Here is an 18,344-nt window from a genome sequence, read left to right on the forward strand (position 1 = left end):
GGGAAATTCTGTGATTGGGTGGGAGATAATGAGGGGAGGAGCTGAGGTGAGAGTAAATGTAATTAAAGTGGGGGGTGTAGGAATGGGGGTAGGGTAAGGGAGCAGAGTGAGCCCGAGTGGAGCGGGTTTGCCCACGACATGGACTAGGCAACAAGAAAAAAAAACACAATCAGTTAAGACTTCTTCTGGTAGTAAAGTAAGACTACCTAGGTTCAAAATGGGTTTCCTGATTAGCTGAGTGCAATGAGGAGATTAGGGACAGAAGGCAGGAGCGTTAAACTTTAAAGGAAGACTGTATGGTGAATCTGTAACTAGAAAATTAGAGGGGTGGATAAGGGGGAATGGACAGCAGATAGCATCTAGTAGTGTGTACTCCTCTTACTTTTACAACAGACAGATTAGTAGTACAATAGCAGTTTCCATACAGCTGTAACCTACACTTAAAACAGCTATTTATTCCTCCTACTGCTGCCGTTCACAAATGGGAGTCAGGTAGTGTCTTGGTGAACTCTTGGGTGAGCTGAGGGGCAGTTTCAGGACAGCTGAAGTCTCAGTGAGGGCGAGTCTATTTTTAGGGGACTGTAAGAGAAAAAAGACAAAGTTAGAGTCAGGAAGGAAAGGTAGATTGAGAAAAGAGAGGGGAGGACTGACAAGATGTAGAGGCTAAAGGGTAGGATAGGCAGAAGAAGATATCAAGAGGCCAAACATGTAGAAAAATAGTAATTAGGGAAAGGAGCAGGTTTAGATGTAGTTCGAGTAAGCTAACAGTTTCATGCTGTATGGGAACAATGTCTAAAGCACATAGTATATTTTAGTTAGACCCCAAATGCAGTTAATAAGAATGCTTTCACAATAATGTATGCAATGAAGTAATAAGAAATGGTTCAGTATCAGCACAGTGAAATCAATAACATCAGTATCTGCAAAACATATGGTGTAGCATAGGATAAGCAACTAGCAAACAAAGTTACAGTTATAGGCTGTACATTAACACTTTAATTAGGAGCAGGCATATACAATGGCTTCCTATAGCCTAGGGTTTGTAAGACAGTAGATATTTCAGTGTGAGCTGTCAACCCATTAAGCACGTGTAATACCAGCCATGCTAAACCTATCAGTGTGGTAATTTTCCTCACAATTACAGTACTAGATATTTACCATTCAAATATCAATTTGTGTCACCTTAATGCCCTGTTGAAATAAACCATTACTGGTCATTTAGACTGCTGAACTGTCAAAGCACAATTAAATTTGATTCCACATCTATGTGGAGAAGGATTGTTTGATCATTGGTCTGCATTTTCTACACATAACAAGTCGGACAACTACTGATCCAAGTGACTTGAAAGAAGCCCACTACAGTAATACCTAAGCTGCTTGTGAACATACAAGGTGTGCATAAGCCTTTCCCAAAGTTTCTTTTTCTGAAAGGAAGAAAGGGAGTTAAAATTGCAAAGAAAAATTCTCTCAGACACTACTTTGGGCATAAAAGATTAGTCTTCCCTAAGACATGGTTTACTTGACTGGTTATAAATACGTATGTGAAAATGAAGATTACAAAACCTGATGATGCAATGGATTTTATTCCGGTAAACTCCACCCCCCATTAGAAGATAATGTAATTTCTAAAACCCTGGCATATAAAACATCTGCCAGAAATAAAGTTTTGAAGGATACAAGCTTATACTGGCAAACTATATAGGTACAAAACAGCAGCAAATGAATTTATCAAAATTCAAATCTCATGCAGGTGCAACTTCTGTCTTTATGGTTTGTTTGTTTGTGTCTTTCGGCTTTTCCCAGTTAGGGGTTGCCACAGCTGAACTCTGGTCCGCTAATGATTGGCAGTAGATTTTTATGTACTGGCTTGCCGGGCCTAACGCACAACCTTCAACGAAGGAACGCCCATTCACGCATGTCGCTACACAGAAGACGCTCTGAGAATCAAATGGGCAACGTCTAACTGTGAGGCGACAATGCTACCGCAGCATCGTATTATATGTAATATCTTTTAAGGAATGCTTCACAAGTAATGAAAAAACACTGTTAATTTCATTTTGTCTTCTACAACACAGAAAAAACAATAACATAATTTTATACCAACAATATACATTTTAGGCCTGAAGTCACAACTCTGCATATATGATTTTGAAAGTGTTTACTGTTGACACAAGCAGATAACTAATAAATGTTGCAAATGTTCATTTTGGTGGGAATTTTATCATACCCTTAAATGTCAATACCTTTTGTACTGATTCATTGTATTTTTAATTTTCAGTTCAAGACACATGGATGTCCAGCCTCTTAAAGCATTATGCATGAACAACTAGCTCTTATGTCAAGCAGATAATATAATCTCAAATATGGGAATGCTCATCACACAAAAATATACATTATTTACTTTAACATTTAAATTAACGGAAAAATGTCACTTCTTTTAAAAGACTGTTCTATTAATATAGATAAATTATATGATTCTGACGCATACTGAGTTTCTCAAAGTGAAAAATGTCAAATGTAAGTCTGCAGTGGACTGAATGATAAAATAAAAAAAAAATGTGCATCTGGGGAAAAAAGGTGGTGGGGTCTCAGTCTACATCCAGAGCAGACTCACATCAAGGCTGGTAAAGCAGCATAATGCACTAGAGCGTCTTCATGTCCAAATAACCATCAGAAAGGTCCCACACATATCTTAGCTTGCTAATGAACTCCATCTATGACACAAGAAAGGTTACATATTAGAAACCCGAAAGTTCTAAAACACGAATGTATGTACATCGACACATAAAGGTTGATGTACATACACAGCAAAATATGTAAAAGGCGAAAATCAAAACGCCAAACGTGTTTCCTAGCCAGCAGCACAGTGGTGGGGATAAGGAAATATATCCTTTTCCCCACTGTAGTGCAGTCTTGGAGTTGGCATATTTAAGAGGGGACATGTGGGGGGTGCAGGGGGGCTTGCCCCCCCCTTAAGCGTGTTAACGAATTTTTTTTATTTTGTACTTACCTGTGTGGCGCATTTTGCTGATGAAACATGTTTGGCATTTTGATTTTCTCTGTTTACGTGTTTTGTTGTGTATGTACATCAACCTTTATGTGTCGATGTACATACATTCGCGTTTTAGATCTTTCGGGGTTTTAATAACAGACCCCACAAGAAAGACACCACTCTTAGCTACAGGAACTAGAAAAACACAGTATTAAACCTAATACCATTTTCCTAGGTGATCTTAACTATCCAACTATAGACTGTGAAAACTACACCACCACTTGTGCACAAGCACAGAGATTCCTGGTCTTTATCAATACAAATGCCCTGGAAAAAATTAGTCAGAGTACCCACAGGGGTTTAATATCTTAGATCTTGTCCTTACTAATATGGGAGCATCTTGCACCAACCTTTGCGTATATTCACCACTTGTTAGGTCTGACTTAGACAAAACATCAAATAAACAGTCAGTCCTAGACTAAATCCTTACAAACCGCCCAAATTTATCCCTACACTCTGGCTGTCTTTCAGACAGCCTCAGTGACCATATTCCAACTTACATTCTACAACATTGAATAAATCCACAAAAACATATCACCTACCACCAAATCAGAGATACGAAAAAAAATATCCCCAGCACTTCATAACTAGTTTAAAAAATGCAACTGGGCACCACTCAAAGATCTCCCTTTAGATACTGCAGCTGAATACTTTAAATCAACCTTCCTCAATATCCTAAACATCTTGGTCCCCCTAGAGCAATAAGGATAAAATCCAATGATGTCTCCTGGCTAACCAAAGAAATAAGATCTCTGTTAAAAACTAGAGATAATGCCTGGGAGAAATGGCACAATGACAAAACTACAAATAACAAACAACCATATCTAGAACTATGAAATAAAGCTAAAAAACATATTAGACAAGACAAAATCAATTACTATAGCAGTGTCCAATCAAAAAATCAAAGAAACCCACATAAATCCTGGGCTGCCATCAAAAAATTCCTACAATCAGGACAAATTAGTACTCCCTCCCCAACACTCACCTCACTGATACTAAAGACATAATACCCTCACAATTTAACAGATACTTAATGAATCTAAACTGTCCCTCATAAACAATAATTGCTCTTCTCCTACCCAGACTCACATAGTACCCATGCCTAATCCCAATAACTTCTCTTTCCAACCTGTACCAATAAACACCATTAAATATCTCAAAAGGATTAACTTTACTTCACTTGCTGCTGACCATCTAAACATCTTTGCAGAAGCAATATCTTATCCAGGATCCATATTAATAAATTGATCCATCTCAGAACAAGTCCCTAAAATTTGGAAAGTATCACATATTGTCTCACTGCATAAATGTGGAAACTCGACAGAATTATTACCAGCCATTAGCTAAACTACCACCATTATCAAAATACTTGAGAGGTGCATCCATCCATAAATCTTCAACTAGCTAATAACCAACAATCTTCTATCTAACACTCAGCATGGTTTCCGTCCTAATCATAGCAGTACCACTGCCCCCGTTAACTTTACTAACATTATTAACCACCATCACAATGATGGCAGTTTAGTTTTCTCCATCTTTCTTGATTTGTCCAAAGATTTCTGACACAGTCGCCCATTCTAAACTCTTAACTACATTCTCAGAAATTAAACTTAGCCATTTTGCACTTACTTGGTTCCAGCAATATCTAAATGGATGCCAGCAAGCTGTAAAATGGCAAAAAAACTCTCTTCATTAATGCCTGTAACCTTGAAAATTTCAAATGGATCTATTCTAGGCCCTCTCCTTTTTATTATCTTTACTAACAATCTTCATACTGGCTGCGGTGGTGCAGCAGTTAGCATTGTCGCCTCACAGCAAGAGGTTCTCCCATTCGATTCTTGGCTGGAGTGCCTTCTGTGTGGAGTCTGCATGTCCGTGGTCGAGTGACGTCTAAAGACATGCAGGTAGGTGTGTGCGTAAATGGGTGCGCCTTCTTTGAAGGTTGGGCGTCGGGCTGGCAACTTGGCACCATAAAAATCCACCGTCAATCATTAGCAGACTGGAGTTCCACGTGGTGACCCCTAACTGGGAAAAGTCGAAAGACTAACAATATTCATACTGCCACCCCACTTGTCTCCGTAGTTCAATATGTGGATGATTCCACCCTAACTTGTGCCACCCCAACACTACAAGAACTCTAAAAAATCGCCCAGTAGTCATTTAATGCTGTGGAATCTTGGCACAACTTATACTTAATCCTACCAAAACAAGATTCATACTCCCCATATCCAACTAGAGCTGCAGATGCCCACCCATCATTCAATATCTCATCATTAAACCAAACAATTATTTCTCCAGTTTCCCAAACAAAATTACTTGGAGTGGTCATTGACCGTAATATAAAATTCGACATACACATTTCACAGACCGTAAAAGCAGTTCTTATCTCTACACTACTATATGCCTCACAAAGTCTTACAAACATTAAGAAATCTGACTAAGCAAAACTCGAAACTTGCTATAATAAAATTGTAAAGTTTGCCACAGTAACAAATTTCAGATCCCATCATTGTTTGGCTTTAAAACAACTATCCCGGCTTGAGCTACCAAATCTACTTGCATATAATCAACTCACCTTCACCCATCGAATATTAAATCAGCCAAAAAAAAACACCAGTACTTCAAAATCTACTAATACACTACTCCAATAACAGGGCATTGCATTCCAATAACAAATCCTTCCTAAATATATCAAAATCTAACAATGCAGTTGGAGTTTCCCTATACTCCAACTCCATAGCCAGAACTTGGAATTCCATACCATTAAATATCAGAACAACTACTAACACTTTCAACTTTAAAAAAAAAAAAAAAACTTCTCAAATCACACCTATTAGAATCATGGACCTGCTCTTGCACAAACCCTGGATAGGAAATAGATGTCTTAAGGCAGCTAAGGGAGCACAACCTGTTATTTTTGTATTTGAATAGTATACTACTAAGCATATATATACTTAACTTGCTTGCTTTCTACCTACAATCACAGTACTGCTACTCTTTGCATTTTATCTAGACTATATGACTGTATCAGTTAAATGTATAACATGTATCTGAGATTACCCGCGGTAGTGGTGCTGCGGTAGCGTTGTCGCCTCACAGCAAGACATTGTCGCGTTCGATTTTCAGCTAGAGCGTCTTCTGTGTGGAGGCATGCGTAAATGGGCGTGCCTTCATTGAAGGTTGTGTGTCAGGGCTGGCAACTCGGCACGTAAAAATCCACTGCCAATCATTAGCGGACCGGAGTTCCGCTGTGGCGACCCCTAACCTGGAAAAGCCGAAAGACACAACAACATTGTATATGTATCTTACGGTTATTTATAAATGTGGAGCTTTTCTTCCCAGGCCTCCGCTGAAATAGGACATTTTGTCCAGTCAGACTTTCCCAGTAAACAAATGTAAATTAAATAAATAAAGCAGTCTCCTTAGAAATAAAACTGAAGTCAGAGATTCCTTCCACCCCAGGTATCTTTAGACCTTTTTCACCTCTAGTGAAAGCACAAACTTTCTATTGCTTATCAGTAACTATTTGCCCTCCTCTACTTAAATAATTACATCCCTAACAACTTTCCCTCCTGTACATAAATCAGTACACTCCTTTTCATCCCCCTCTTAGAAAAAGAGAAAGATGAGAAGCGTTGTTTAACTGCCCCCATCCAAAACTCTAACCCACTAATGCACCCCCTGTATACCCAAGTTACAAACCTTCTATATACACCAGTTTGGAACAGGCAGCCTAAACAGAACTAACCCTATACCATGCTTTCTCAGTCATTTGCTGTTACCACTATTCTCCTATATACAACTACTATCTCCTCTTTTGGCCCTCATCATTTTAAATTTACTTCATTATATCTTTTGAACTCTTTACGAACCTATAAAATACAAAAATCTTCCTTCCTACATAATTTCATTACATATCTTGACCTCCTTTAAAGCCTTCCTTTACTAAAATGTAAGAACACCAAACTTCTTTACAACAATGTTTTCCCTTCTACAGTAGCGATTCATTTACTTCCTGCAAGATTTTAAAGGTATAAAAACTGTCTACACCAGTGTTTTTCAACCTTTTTATATTCGTGGACCGGTGAAAATAGGACAATTATTTCAGGGACTGCTAAAGCAGAAAAAAACATTATTTATACAGAGCCAATTAAATCATCACTGTTTGAGTGTTGCATGTCAACATTATAATCTCACCAATTGAGAAACATATAGATACATAATGTGACCACAGAAATTGCGTACTCTAAGTGAGAAATGCTGATAAATCACTGACAGGATATTAATCCTTTTTATGAGGAACAAACCAAAAATATTGGGCAAAAATCTGGACAATTGAGAGGTATTCTATCTACCTACCTCTTACAGACACACAGACACAAACTCACACAGACACAGACACACACAGACACAGACACACACACACAGACACACACCCATACCACTCAATCTCATAGCAAAAACAATCTGGGCAAAGACAAAATTAACGGTGGGACAAAGCCCCAAAATATGGACAAACTTTAAATAGTGCTCTCAAAAACTTATAAAGTTGCAGGAATAAAAGGTATTGTGTTATTGTGAATTTTCTGAAGGACGTAAAGTCTTCTTTAGGGTCTCTCTCAAAAACTTATAAAGTTGCAGGAATAAAAGGTATTGTGTTATTGTGAATTTTCTGAAGGACATAAAGTCTTCTTCTTTTGGCTTTTCCCGGTTAGGGGTCGCCACAGCGGAACTTCAGTCCACTAATGATTGGCAGTAGGTTTTTTTTTACGGTGCTGAGGTGCCAGCCTGACGTCCAACCTTCAACGAAGGCACGCCCATTCACGCATGTCTTTCGAACGCCACTCAACCACGGGGAGTGAAACTCAAATGCCTGTCATTATTTAGTCATTGTAAAGTATGCATGTTTGTTTTTCTTTATATACTGGAACACTCCACCACCACCACCAAAGCCCTATTTGATGATTCTGGTTAACTACTGGAAATAAGTAAACTCTTCCCCCAATCCAAATCCCACCACTGCAACAATTTTATAAATCACCAGATTTCTATCCTATAAATTTCCAGTAATGAAAATACTTCTCAGATACCTTATAATTTCTTAAACTTACAATATCAAGCACTTAGCTAGCATTCCTCAACTCGTACCCTTTCTTCATGGTGAATACTTCACTCATGCTGCACATACCATACTAAATATATTACAAATATTTGTAATACAACTATTACACACGTGATATATATTATATATTACAAATACTCTCCCTCCCCATTTTACTGATATCTTACCTGTTTGTACCACTATGATAGTGCATACTTTTTAAAATAAAGCAGCAGAAGACAGCAACAGTACACTGAAGCACGACTCAAAATACCATACAATAAAAAAGTCAAAAACACATTTATTTACAGGTGAGCACTTTCACCACATATCGCGGCTTCATCAGACCATATACAAACAAAGGCTCATGAAAAAACAAGCAGATTTATATATATATATATATATATATATATATATATATATATATATATATATATATATCACCTCCCACTCATTAAATTCAAACTGTACATTCAGCAAATCATTTTACAACATAAAAGCCCCCTAATTAAGGAGCGTCATCAATTCTTCCCTTGTTCAGTTTAGAACAACAATCAGATTAGCAAATTGCCTTCTCATATATAACATCACAACAATAAAAGATTTGCCATAAAAACAAATCTTTATGCAATCGGGCATACATATCATGTTCAAGTCTTGAGTTATATAGCCTACTAACTTATATGCTACTTCAAACCAAAGTAATTAAGTGTATCGCTGTGCTTTCTAAATGAAGTCATATAAATCACAAGCATAAAAACCAAGCTATATTATTAAATCTCAGTGCTTTTAAAGTTATAAGAGCACATCACTGAAATAAAACTTCACATTCCAAGCAAAACGACTATCTAGCCCTTAAATCAAAGGCATAGATCATATTAAATAAGTATCTTGCTTGTTACTTAGCATAGTAAAATAAAATATGAACTACACCTTGTTATAAGCATGGTCGTATCCTTCGACCGTCACCAATGCTAAGATCCAGTTAACGAATCATAATAATAAGTGAATAACTCCCATTTATTGTACATTTCAACTTTTTGTTTATGCAATAGCACTCACTCTATCGGTTATGTGTAAATACTAGATGATGTCATTGCTCTATGCCCATTTGTTCAATAGCGGCTATGTAAATAGCCATATAAAGGCTATATGCTTAGTACTGCATTTCATCTTTCCCTCCTAAAATGTATAAAATTAGGGATATTCAATAAATGGTTCAAGTTCAGATGATATACATAACTTAGACTTATACACATATAGATTTCATAACATTTACCATAAATGTATGTCTGTTTGCATAGCAACAATCCATTAACAACTATACCCCATAAATTATCTACTATACCCCCAAAAAATAGTTATTACAACTCACATTAGAAAAGGGTTAACTGACTATATGGATCATGTTTATTCAAAAAACTATTGTATAAGTTCAAAAAACGCCCCACATCATGTAAATACATAATTATAGGTACATATACTAAACATTATATATAGTATGAACATACCAAATTCTACTAAAATCACAAAATGTTTTCATACTAAAATATAAAAATATATCATCATCATCTTCTTTCGGCTATTCCCGTTAGGGGTCGCCACAGCGGATCAACTGTTTCCATTTCTTCCTGTCCTCTGCATCTTGCTCTGTCACACCAACCACCTGCATGTCCTCTCTCACCACATCCATAAACCTTATCTTAGGCCTTCCTCTTTCCTTGTAGCTTCATCCTTAGCATCTTTTTCCCAATATACTCAGCATCCTTCCTCAGCACATGTCCAAACCAATGTAATTTTTCCTGTCTGTCTTTGTCTACAAACCTTCCAACCTGGGCTTACCCTCTAATATACTTATTCTTAATCCTGTCTACCCTTGTCACAGCCAGTGCAAATCCTAACATCTTTAACTCTGCCACATCCAGCTCAAACTCCTGCCTTTTTGACAATGCTACTGTCTCTAACCCATATAACACAGCTGGTCTCACTATCCTCTTGTAGACCTTCCCTTTCACTCTTACTGGTACTCGTTTGTCACAAATCACTCCTGACACTCTTCTCCACCCACTCCATCCTGTCTGTACACTCTCTTCTTCACATCTCTTCCACACTCACCATTACTCTGAACTATTGATCCCAAGTATTTAAACTCATCCACCTTTGCCACCTCTACTCCTTGCATCCTCACCATTCCTCTATCCTCCCTCTCATTCACACACATATATTCTGTCTTAGTCCTGCTGACCTTCATTCCTCTTCTCTCTAGAGCATATCTCCATCTCTCCAGGGTCTCCTCCACCTGTTCCCTACTCTCACTACAGATCACAATGTCATCTGCAAACATCATAGTCCACGGGGACTCCTGTCTGATCTCGTCTGTCAACCTGTCCATCACCATTGCAAATAAGAAAGGGCTCAGAGCTGATCCTTGATGTAATCCCACCTCCACCTTAAATGCATCCGTCATTCCCACCGCAGACCTCACTACTGTCACACTACCCTCATACATACTGTATATAATTAAAACAGTTTTAAGCCTATACTCAATGACTAACCAAAAATATTTAAGCAGGGAATAATACAGATGAGCTTTTCAACAATTTCACCTTGGCCATATATTCATACAATTTTTAACTATAAATATAGCACATATATATATAAAACCTGTGGAAAATGCAGCAGGTACAATTAGAGCACATTGCACAACACCAAACAAAGTAGAGACAGAAAGCGAAATTTTAAGATGCAATATCAAGAGAACAACAAATAAATAAAATGCAGTATTAGTATAGCAACTTTAAATGGGACACTGCAGTCGCTCAACAGTAAAATAATTTTCATCAGTTCTGAAAGAATGCATTCCAACTGTCACTAACAGCATGTGTATAATCAGAATTCTAATTTTGTTTTTCCACTTCATGTTGTGATCATATAAGCTTACCCGAATCTAGGAGATTGGTAGATTCAAGCAGCAATAACTTTTAATTGTTTTAAAACGTGCACAGAAGATGAAGACATTACCAGCAGGTCACACAGATGTATGTGCGACCTGTTTTTGTCTTCTGTGTCTGTGCGAGCGGATGCAAAACAAGTCTTCTGGCCTTATTCATACACCGGCAGGAAATTTCTGCCAGACCAGCGGTTGAAAAACACTGGTCTAGACTTATAACTGTTGATATAAATACTTTACTGCATATGACAGTTTTGTAATTAGATTTGCTTTATGACAAATGTAACTGTTGTTTTTCTGAGAACTATCTTAAATCCACTTGTTTACATATATGTATTATGATGGAGCTTTTCTCCCTGGGAGTCCACTGAAAATGGGTTCTGCCTAGACAGACGTTCCTATTGTGTGTAGCTCGGAGGGATTGGGATTTCTTTACATGGAGCATGTCCAACAGCTATGGGTTTGACATAGCTTTGTATGTTAGGCAGAGATCACCTCGGAGTAGCCGTTAGGCTATGGAGTAAAGCTGGAGTTTTTTGAGATGGTCGTGTAGGGCATCTGAGTCCGGTAATCCTCTTTGTGAGGTACTTCTGCGGCATTTCCAGCTGTTGCAGATGTCTTGTGAGGTATATTCCCAAAGGGAAAAAGTGCAAGGAAAACCTCGGAAACAGACCCACAAAGTGGAACCATAATATCAACCAGCCTCCATACAGGTTTTGTACTAAGCAAATGAAGAACAGCTACAGTCACTCCCCTGCATAAGGGAAAATCTTTCACAAACCCAGGCAATTACAGACCCATAAGTCTGACCAGCCTGACATGCAAAGCCAAGGAAAGACTTATCATGTAACTAATCTGTCAGGACATAGGGAACCTCCAACAAGTGGACCAGTCTCAGTTTGAATTCATCAAGGGCAGTTCATGCTTACTCAGCCTAGTGGATTTTTTGAGAAGGTCAACAAAGCAATAGATGAAGGCAAAGTAGAAAATCTCAATAAAATGAGACTAAACACATATGTCAACCACTGAATTGCCAAATGGCTCACAGTTAAGATTCAGGAAATCAAAATAGGGGAATTTACCTCCACGAAGAGACCAGTCACCAGTGGAGTCCCCCAAGATGGTTCTGTGCTGGGACCTCTCCTGTTTGGCATCTACTTTTCTGAAGTAAAAGCCAATACCAAAGGGCTGTAGCTAAATTTGCAGATGACTGAAAGTTAGAAGCAGTCAATGAATCCCCAAATGACTTAACCATCCTGCACGAAGGTTTGTCCCAAATAAAGAACTGGTGCCAAAATCATGCACTGAAACTAAATGCCAAAAGAAAAATGCATTATTGTATCCTTTAGGAAGTAATCTACCCCAAGAAAATATCACAATGACAATATACCCCTAAGGGTTGACCCATTTCTTCAAGATTTGGGAACTTATGTGGACAGCACCCTAACTTTTGACCATGATGTGTTGTAAGAAAGTCCTATATTGCACAGCTTACAAACAAAGGGATCATATCTAAATCTAGGGACGTCATTCTCCCCCTTTACTCAGCCCTCATCAGGCCAGTCACTGAAATATAATGTCCCTTTTGGCATGTATCTACCCAGACACATGCAACAACTGGAATACTCACAAAGATACCTTACTAAAAGGATACAAGGCCTAAGCAACATGTCCTACATGGACCAACTCAAAGCAATGTCACTATATTCAGTATCCTACAGACTGCTAAGAAGTGACCTGTGTCTGACTAACAAGACATCCTCTGACCCAGTAATGATGAATTTACTGCACATCAGCAAGTCAAATGGCATCAGAAATACACTGTCCAGGAATCTAACCCTCTCCTGCAGTATCAACAGAATGGTTTGGAAAGACAGGTATATTGCAAAGGATACCACTTCTCTGAAACAAAGTAGCCACACATCAAGGCATACTGACTGACAACTTGGATGGAGAATGTGCATTCATACTACATGGATTTGTAGAACTGGGTCAATTCTTTCTGCAGCACAAACCACAACCAAACAACATAATTGTTTACATGCAACATAGTTAACACAGCTATGTATAAGTTTATAGTATGACAGGTACCACATCTTCAATACAATACAATACAAAGACACTGAACAGATGTGAGAAGTTCACATATACCATTTACTATGCAGCCTTTTTTCAAATTAAGTCTTTGTTGAAAAATTCCAGTACCCATTCCATGTAGCAAATGCCACTTCAGTAACAGACAGCAGAATGTGTAGATACAAAAACTTATTGTGTCTAAGTGTGCACATGTGTGCCTGTGGTGTGGTGTGGCTATTACAAGACTATGAAAGTAACTAGTAAGTATTTACCCTTCTTTATCATTCTATTTCTGAATACAGAAAATTCACATCATATGATTTTTAACTTTCTCGCATGCTGTTTTAGTTCCAAAAGTCCTTACAATTCAATATAAGCAAGGTTCACAATAACATTCATATAAGCACAAATATTAACAACTATCTGAATATTGTCCTTCAGACATTACACATTTTATAAACCTACATCTTCATTTTTTTAACAGAAGGTAGTGCTGTCTATCAAATTATTAGTTTTAAGTTTCTGCAGACAAGCTTACAAATGTACATCGCTTTGTATCACAACACACTATGTTTAGTTTGCTACACTTACAGAATGTAACAGGAGAAGAGATCCTGCAGCTTTATTCAAACTAACAAAAGCTGTGTGACCGATTACCATTAACACAAGTAGCAATATGCAAATCACTTCATCTCAGAAAAAGTTTCTTACGCTGTACTACCATTACCATTAAGAATGGTTGTTACAGGATATGTTTGCAAGCATAAAAAGTCATAGACATGAAAAATGTCACATTTCTTAAATATTGTGTAACCTTTCAACTCCTAAGTAGAACACTGTTGCACATTGTAAAACAATAGTTACTCCTTAATCAATAATAGGTACATCTAGTTTGTATGCCATTTATGCTTAAAACTCAAAGGTCATGAAGCTTGTATGGTCTTCCTGAATACCTGTAGTTTTACTTTGATATGAGTTCACTCTCCATCTGTTACACTTGTTCACACACAAGGCTGAATGCTTTGATAGCACTTCACAGTACTGTTCTTCTCTGACACCTGAGGTACACGTACAAGGCCAAATGGTTTTAAATGAACCCTTGCAGTTTTACAGACTACATGTCTACCTATGTTCTATACTCAAAATCAAAAGTTAAAAGCATCCATAATACATGCAGATACTTACACGCACACGTGCACGCACACACACACGCAGACACACACACACGCAGACACACACACACGCAGACACACACACACACACACACACACACACACACACACACACACACACACACACACACACACACACACACACACACACACACACACACACACACATGGAGTACCTCCTAAAAGCACTTTCTGTACCCAGACAATGGCATCCTGTTCAAAGGACCTTTCACAGCATCTTAACACAAATACACATGAACATGGGCCAGTTTTCTTTTAAAAATAAAACTATAAATAAAATGACTTGGAAAACCCTTTTGCGATGAGGTGTGCCACATAGAAGGATTTCCTGACTACTGCGGCGATGTGATTATCAAAGTAGAGACCACTGTCCACCTGGGTCCCAAGGTCTCTTATCACACATTCAGCATTAAGTAGACTGCCGTTTATGTGGTAGTTCATGGGTACAGAGTTTTTACCAAAGGGGATGATAATGCACTTTTTGGCATTGAGCTTGAGGCCATGCCTCTAACACCAGGCATCTGTCTCAGTGAGGCCGTTCTCGACTATGGCTCTCAAGTTTGCAGTAATCTGTGAACTTCATTAGCCAGAAGCCTTCTGTGTTAGCCTGTACTTCAGAGAAGTAGATACCAAACAGGAGAGGTCCCAGTACTGAACCCGCTGGTGGTCCACTTGTCACTGGTTTGAAGTCAGATTTGGAGTCTGTAACTTTTACAGTGTGGATTCTGTCAGTGAGAAAGTTGGCAACCCATCTTGTGACATAGGGATTTATACCTAGTTTAGTGAGTTTAGCTATAATTCCAGAATGGGGGATGGTGTCAACAGCCTTGGCAAGGTCAAGATAGGCTGTGTGGACCACTTTACCCTCATCTATGGCTTTGGTGACTGCCTCAAAGAAGTCGATCAGGTTCAGAAGGCATAATCTGCCTTTCACAAACCCGAACTGGGTGGGGTCCAGAGTCTGGAGGTTACCAATGTCTTTCTTTAGGAGTTCCATGATGATACTTTCCATGGCCTTGCAGACCAGGCTCATCAGGCTAATAGGGTGATAGTTCCCAGGATCAGTGGTGGCTCTCCCTTTGTAGAGTGGGATAACTGTTGCAGTGTGCCATTCAGTGGGCACAAAGCCTGACATGAGACTATGATTGAACATGGTGCATAGGTGGGGAGCCAGTTCGTTCTGAGGTTCATGTAAAACACAGCCTGGGATGTTGTCCGGTCCCATGGATGCTGTGTTTCTGATTTTAGAGAGTGCAGCTTTTACCTGCATAGATTTTATTACAGGGACTCTGCATTCTTCCTGTATAGATATGGGCCCTTTAGGGGGTGTGAGGGGGGTAAAGGTAGAACTGAACTTATCTGCCAGGATGTTGGCAATATCAGTTGGCTCTGTAATTTTCGTGCTGTTGTGCTGTAACTCAGAACAGATCTGGGTGTTGCCATTGAGATTCTTGACATAGCTATAGAAATGCTTTGTCGTTGCCCTTAGAATCAGTGGCGAATTTGTTTTCGTAGCTAGCTTTGGAGGATCTTATAAGGGATCTCAGATTCTTACTGAGGCTGACCAGGGAGCTCCTCCACTCATGGGATTTTACTCTCTTTTGCAACAGTTTCTTCCTTCTGTTGTAGAGTTTGTTTATGGCAGGGGGCCACCAGACTGGCTTCCTTTTTTTGGAGGATAGCATCTTGGTTCTGTTTGGGATAGCACGATCCATGCACTCATGTACGTGCTTATAGAGTGCATTTGTGTTGGATTCAGCAGTCAAAACATAAATAGGATGAAGAGACACTGATCAATGCTCTACAATTCCAAAAATAAATAAAAATGCTCAGACAATACAGTCATTCAGCTTACTTATGTCTAAGTAACTCTATGTAAATATTTGAAAGCTGTACAATTTTTTGAAATTTTTATATTTGGTATAAGTAATCTGGATTATACAGGTAAAAGTTTCCATAAATTCCAGTCTAGCACAGGTTACACTTTGGACATGATTCTAAAAGGTTTGCTCTCAGTGTAAGCAACTTATTCTGGTGTAAGCGTAGCCTGATTCCGAAAGATTTGTTTTCAGTGTGAGTGACTTTGATATCTGTACATCTATCTATAAATAGGCTTACACTGGGGGCCAGATTCCAAAAGACTTGCCCTTGGAGTAAGTCACTTACTCTGAGGGCAAGTCTTGTAGTAGGCGACTTTCTCTGATAGCAAGTATTTTGGAATCTGGCCCTACACGTTAATTTATGCCCCTGCATTAAAGGCCTTAATTCTGCAAATTATTTTTGCCTATATGACTTCTTTCTTGCTTCCTGCACATTCTAAGCTTGGGCTATTCACCCATATAAAGCAGTCTAATTCAGCATGCAAAAACAAATTCTCTGCCTGCAAATAATCAGCAAACAACGGAGCTTTAGAAGAAAGCTGAAGAGTAAAAAGCCAGGAGGGTCACTGATTATATCATTTTTTTAAATCATTTTTGGCCCTGTACCAGCTGCCCATCAACCCTCCCCCCTCATAAAACCAATCCCTTTATGTTAATGCTATTGTTCAAAAGAGACAATGAATATCAGGAACAGCATTTAGTTAAGAAAAAAGCCCACAGACTTAAATGGTAGACCTGAAAGATCACCTTTGGCACCTGCAGATGACTTTGCTATCCAAACGTTGTCTTGATCAGGTTCCTTTCTCTTGTTATATGACGTAAGAAATACCTCCCTTTCATCAGTCCGTGTGCTGCTTACTGGAAGCTGTAATCCATTCTGTGTTGGAGCCATAGGTGTTTTAAGATCATTAGGGTAAATTACATACGATTCGGGGAACCATGTACATGACTCAGAAAGGTCAGGGCTTGTTTTGATTAACCTAATTAAAAAAAAACATAAAATACAGTTCACATAATATTACTGGAAGAGCAGTCTAATTTTTTAATAAAGGATAGTTATTACTACATAGTTAAATACACTTTTTCCCTTTCATTCCATTTTTTGCCATCTTGCATGCCTTGATGTTTCTGAATTAAAATAATTAGCCTGGCTGTAATATGCCATTGATCCAAACACTTCATTAGCCATTCTGCTTAATTTCCACATCCAAAAGCATTCGGGATATTCAGTGTAATTTATAAGATGGCATTTATCTGAACAGATCTTATTATTTTCACATATCACGGAATGCTTATGGTGATCACAGTCTGTGGGTATATAAGGCAATGGAATAAGGAACCTTGTACAATTAACAAAAATTCTATTTCCGTATACGACCAAACAGAATTAAAGGGCTAAACAGATGTGAACAATTTTCAGAGATCACTACTGCTCATGCTCATGACAGTAACAAACACATCAAGAAGTGCTTTTTTCCAGAAACAGCTAGTGCTAAAAAAATGTACTTAAATGAACAAGGAGAAAATGTTGCACGGAGATATTTATTTCATGTAAGCAGATGTCAGCGCAATAGAAATGTAGCAGTCGGCAATGTCATCTCTTAATGTACTAATGCAGTGATTCCGAGAACTCAGCAAAGGAGCAAGCTGGAGCTTACAAAAGTGACAGCCACCCCCTCCTCAAACCATGCTAGCCTCACATTCGGGCACTTTACTAAAATGTAAATTTATGGTTTCACAGGATTGTCACAGTTGAAACAAAGGTACCAACATTTTCCTTCAATTCTTCTGTTCAAGTTCAGCTCTATCCTCTGCCTTCCTGGCTCCTAGGAAAGTCTAGTTCACCTTTCATTCTGCTACCTGGAATAGCTAATAAACTGCACTTGAAATAATGGTTGTGTTTTTACAGAATCAATAGATTTAAGAGGGGTTCTGACCCTGGTAATGGTCATCCTCTTCACTAATCAATACAAAGCACAGACTTGGGAAAATCAGTCTTTCATTCTGAAGCACGTTATGCTGTAACGTGCCCATTACACAACAAACATGTGCATATTCCAAGCCTTCCAGTTCACACCACGGCCACTGCTGA

The 18,344-nt window shown here is 38.5% G+C and overlaps 1 protein-coding gene across 1 annotated transcript in view; it reads right to left on the reverse strand.

Annotated features, from left to right (window-relative positions):
* Positions 1 to 18,344, reverse strand: part of TTL (tubulin tyrosine ligase) — a 303,567-nt gene that overhangs the window by 133,382 nt on the left and 151,841 nt on the right. Inside the window, exon 3 of the mRNA XM_044057985.1 lies at positions 17,000 to 17,232. Within this exon, the coding sequence (XP_043913920.1) occupies positions 17,000 to 17,232 (233 nt within the window). The remainder of the gene's footprint in view (positions 1 to 16,999; positions 17,233 to 18,344) is intronic.

The sequence above is a fragment of the Protopterus annectens genome, chromosome 1.part2 (assembly GCF_019279795.1).
Source record: "Protopterus annectens isolate FY-2018-M chromosome 1.part2, PAN1.0, whole genome shotgun sequence".
Classification (NCBI taxonomy): Eukaryota; Metazoa; Chordata; order Ceratodontiformes; family Protopteridae; genus Protopterus; species Protopterus annectens.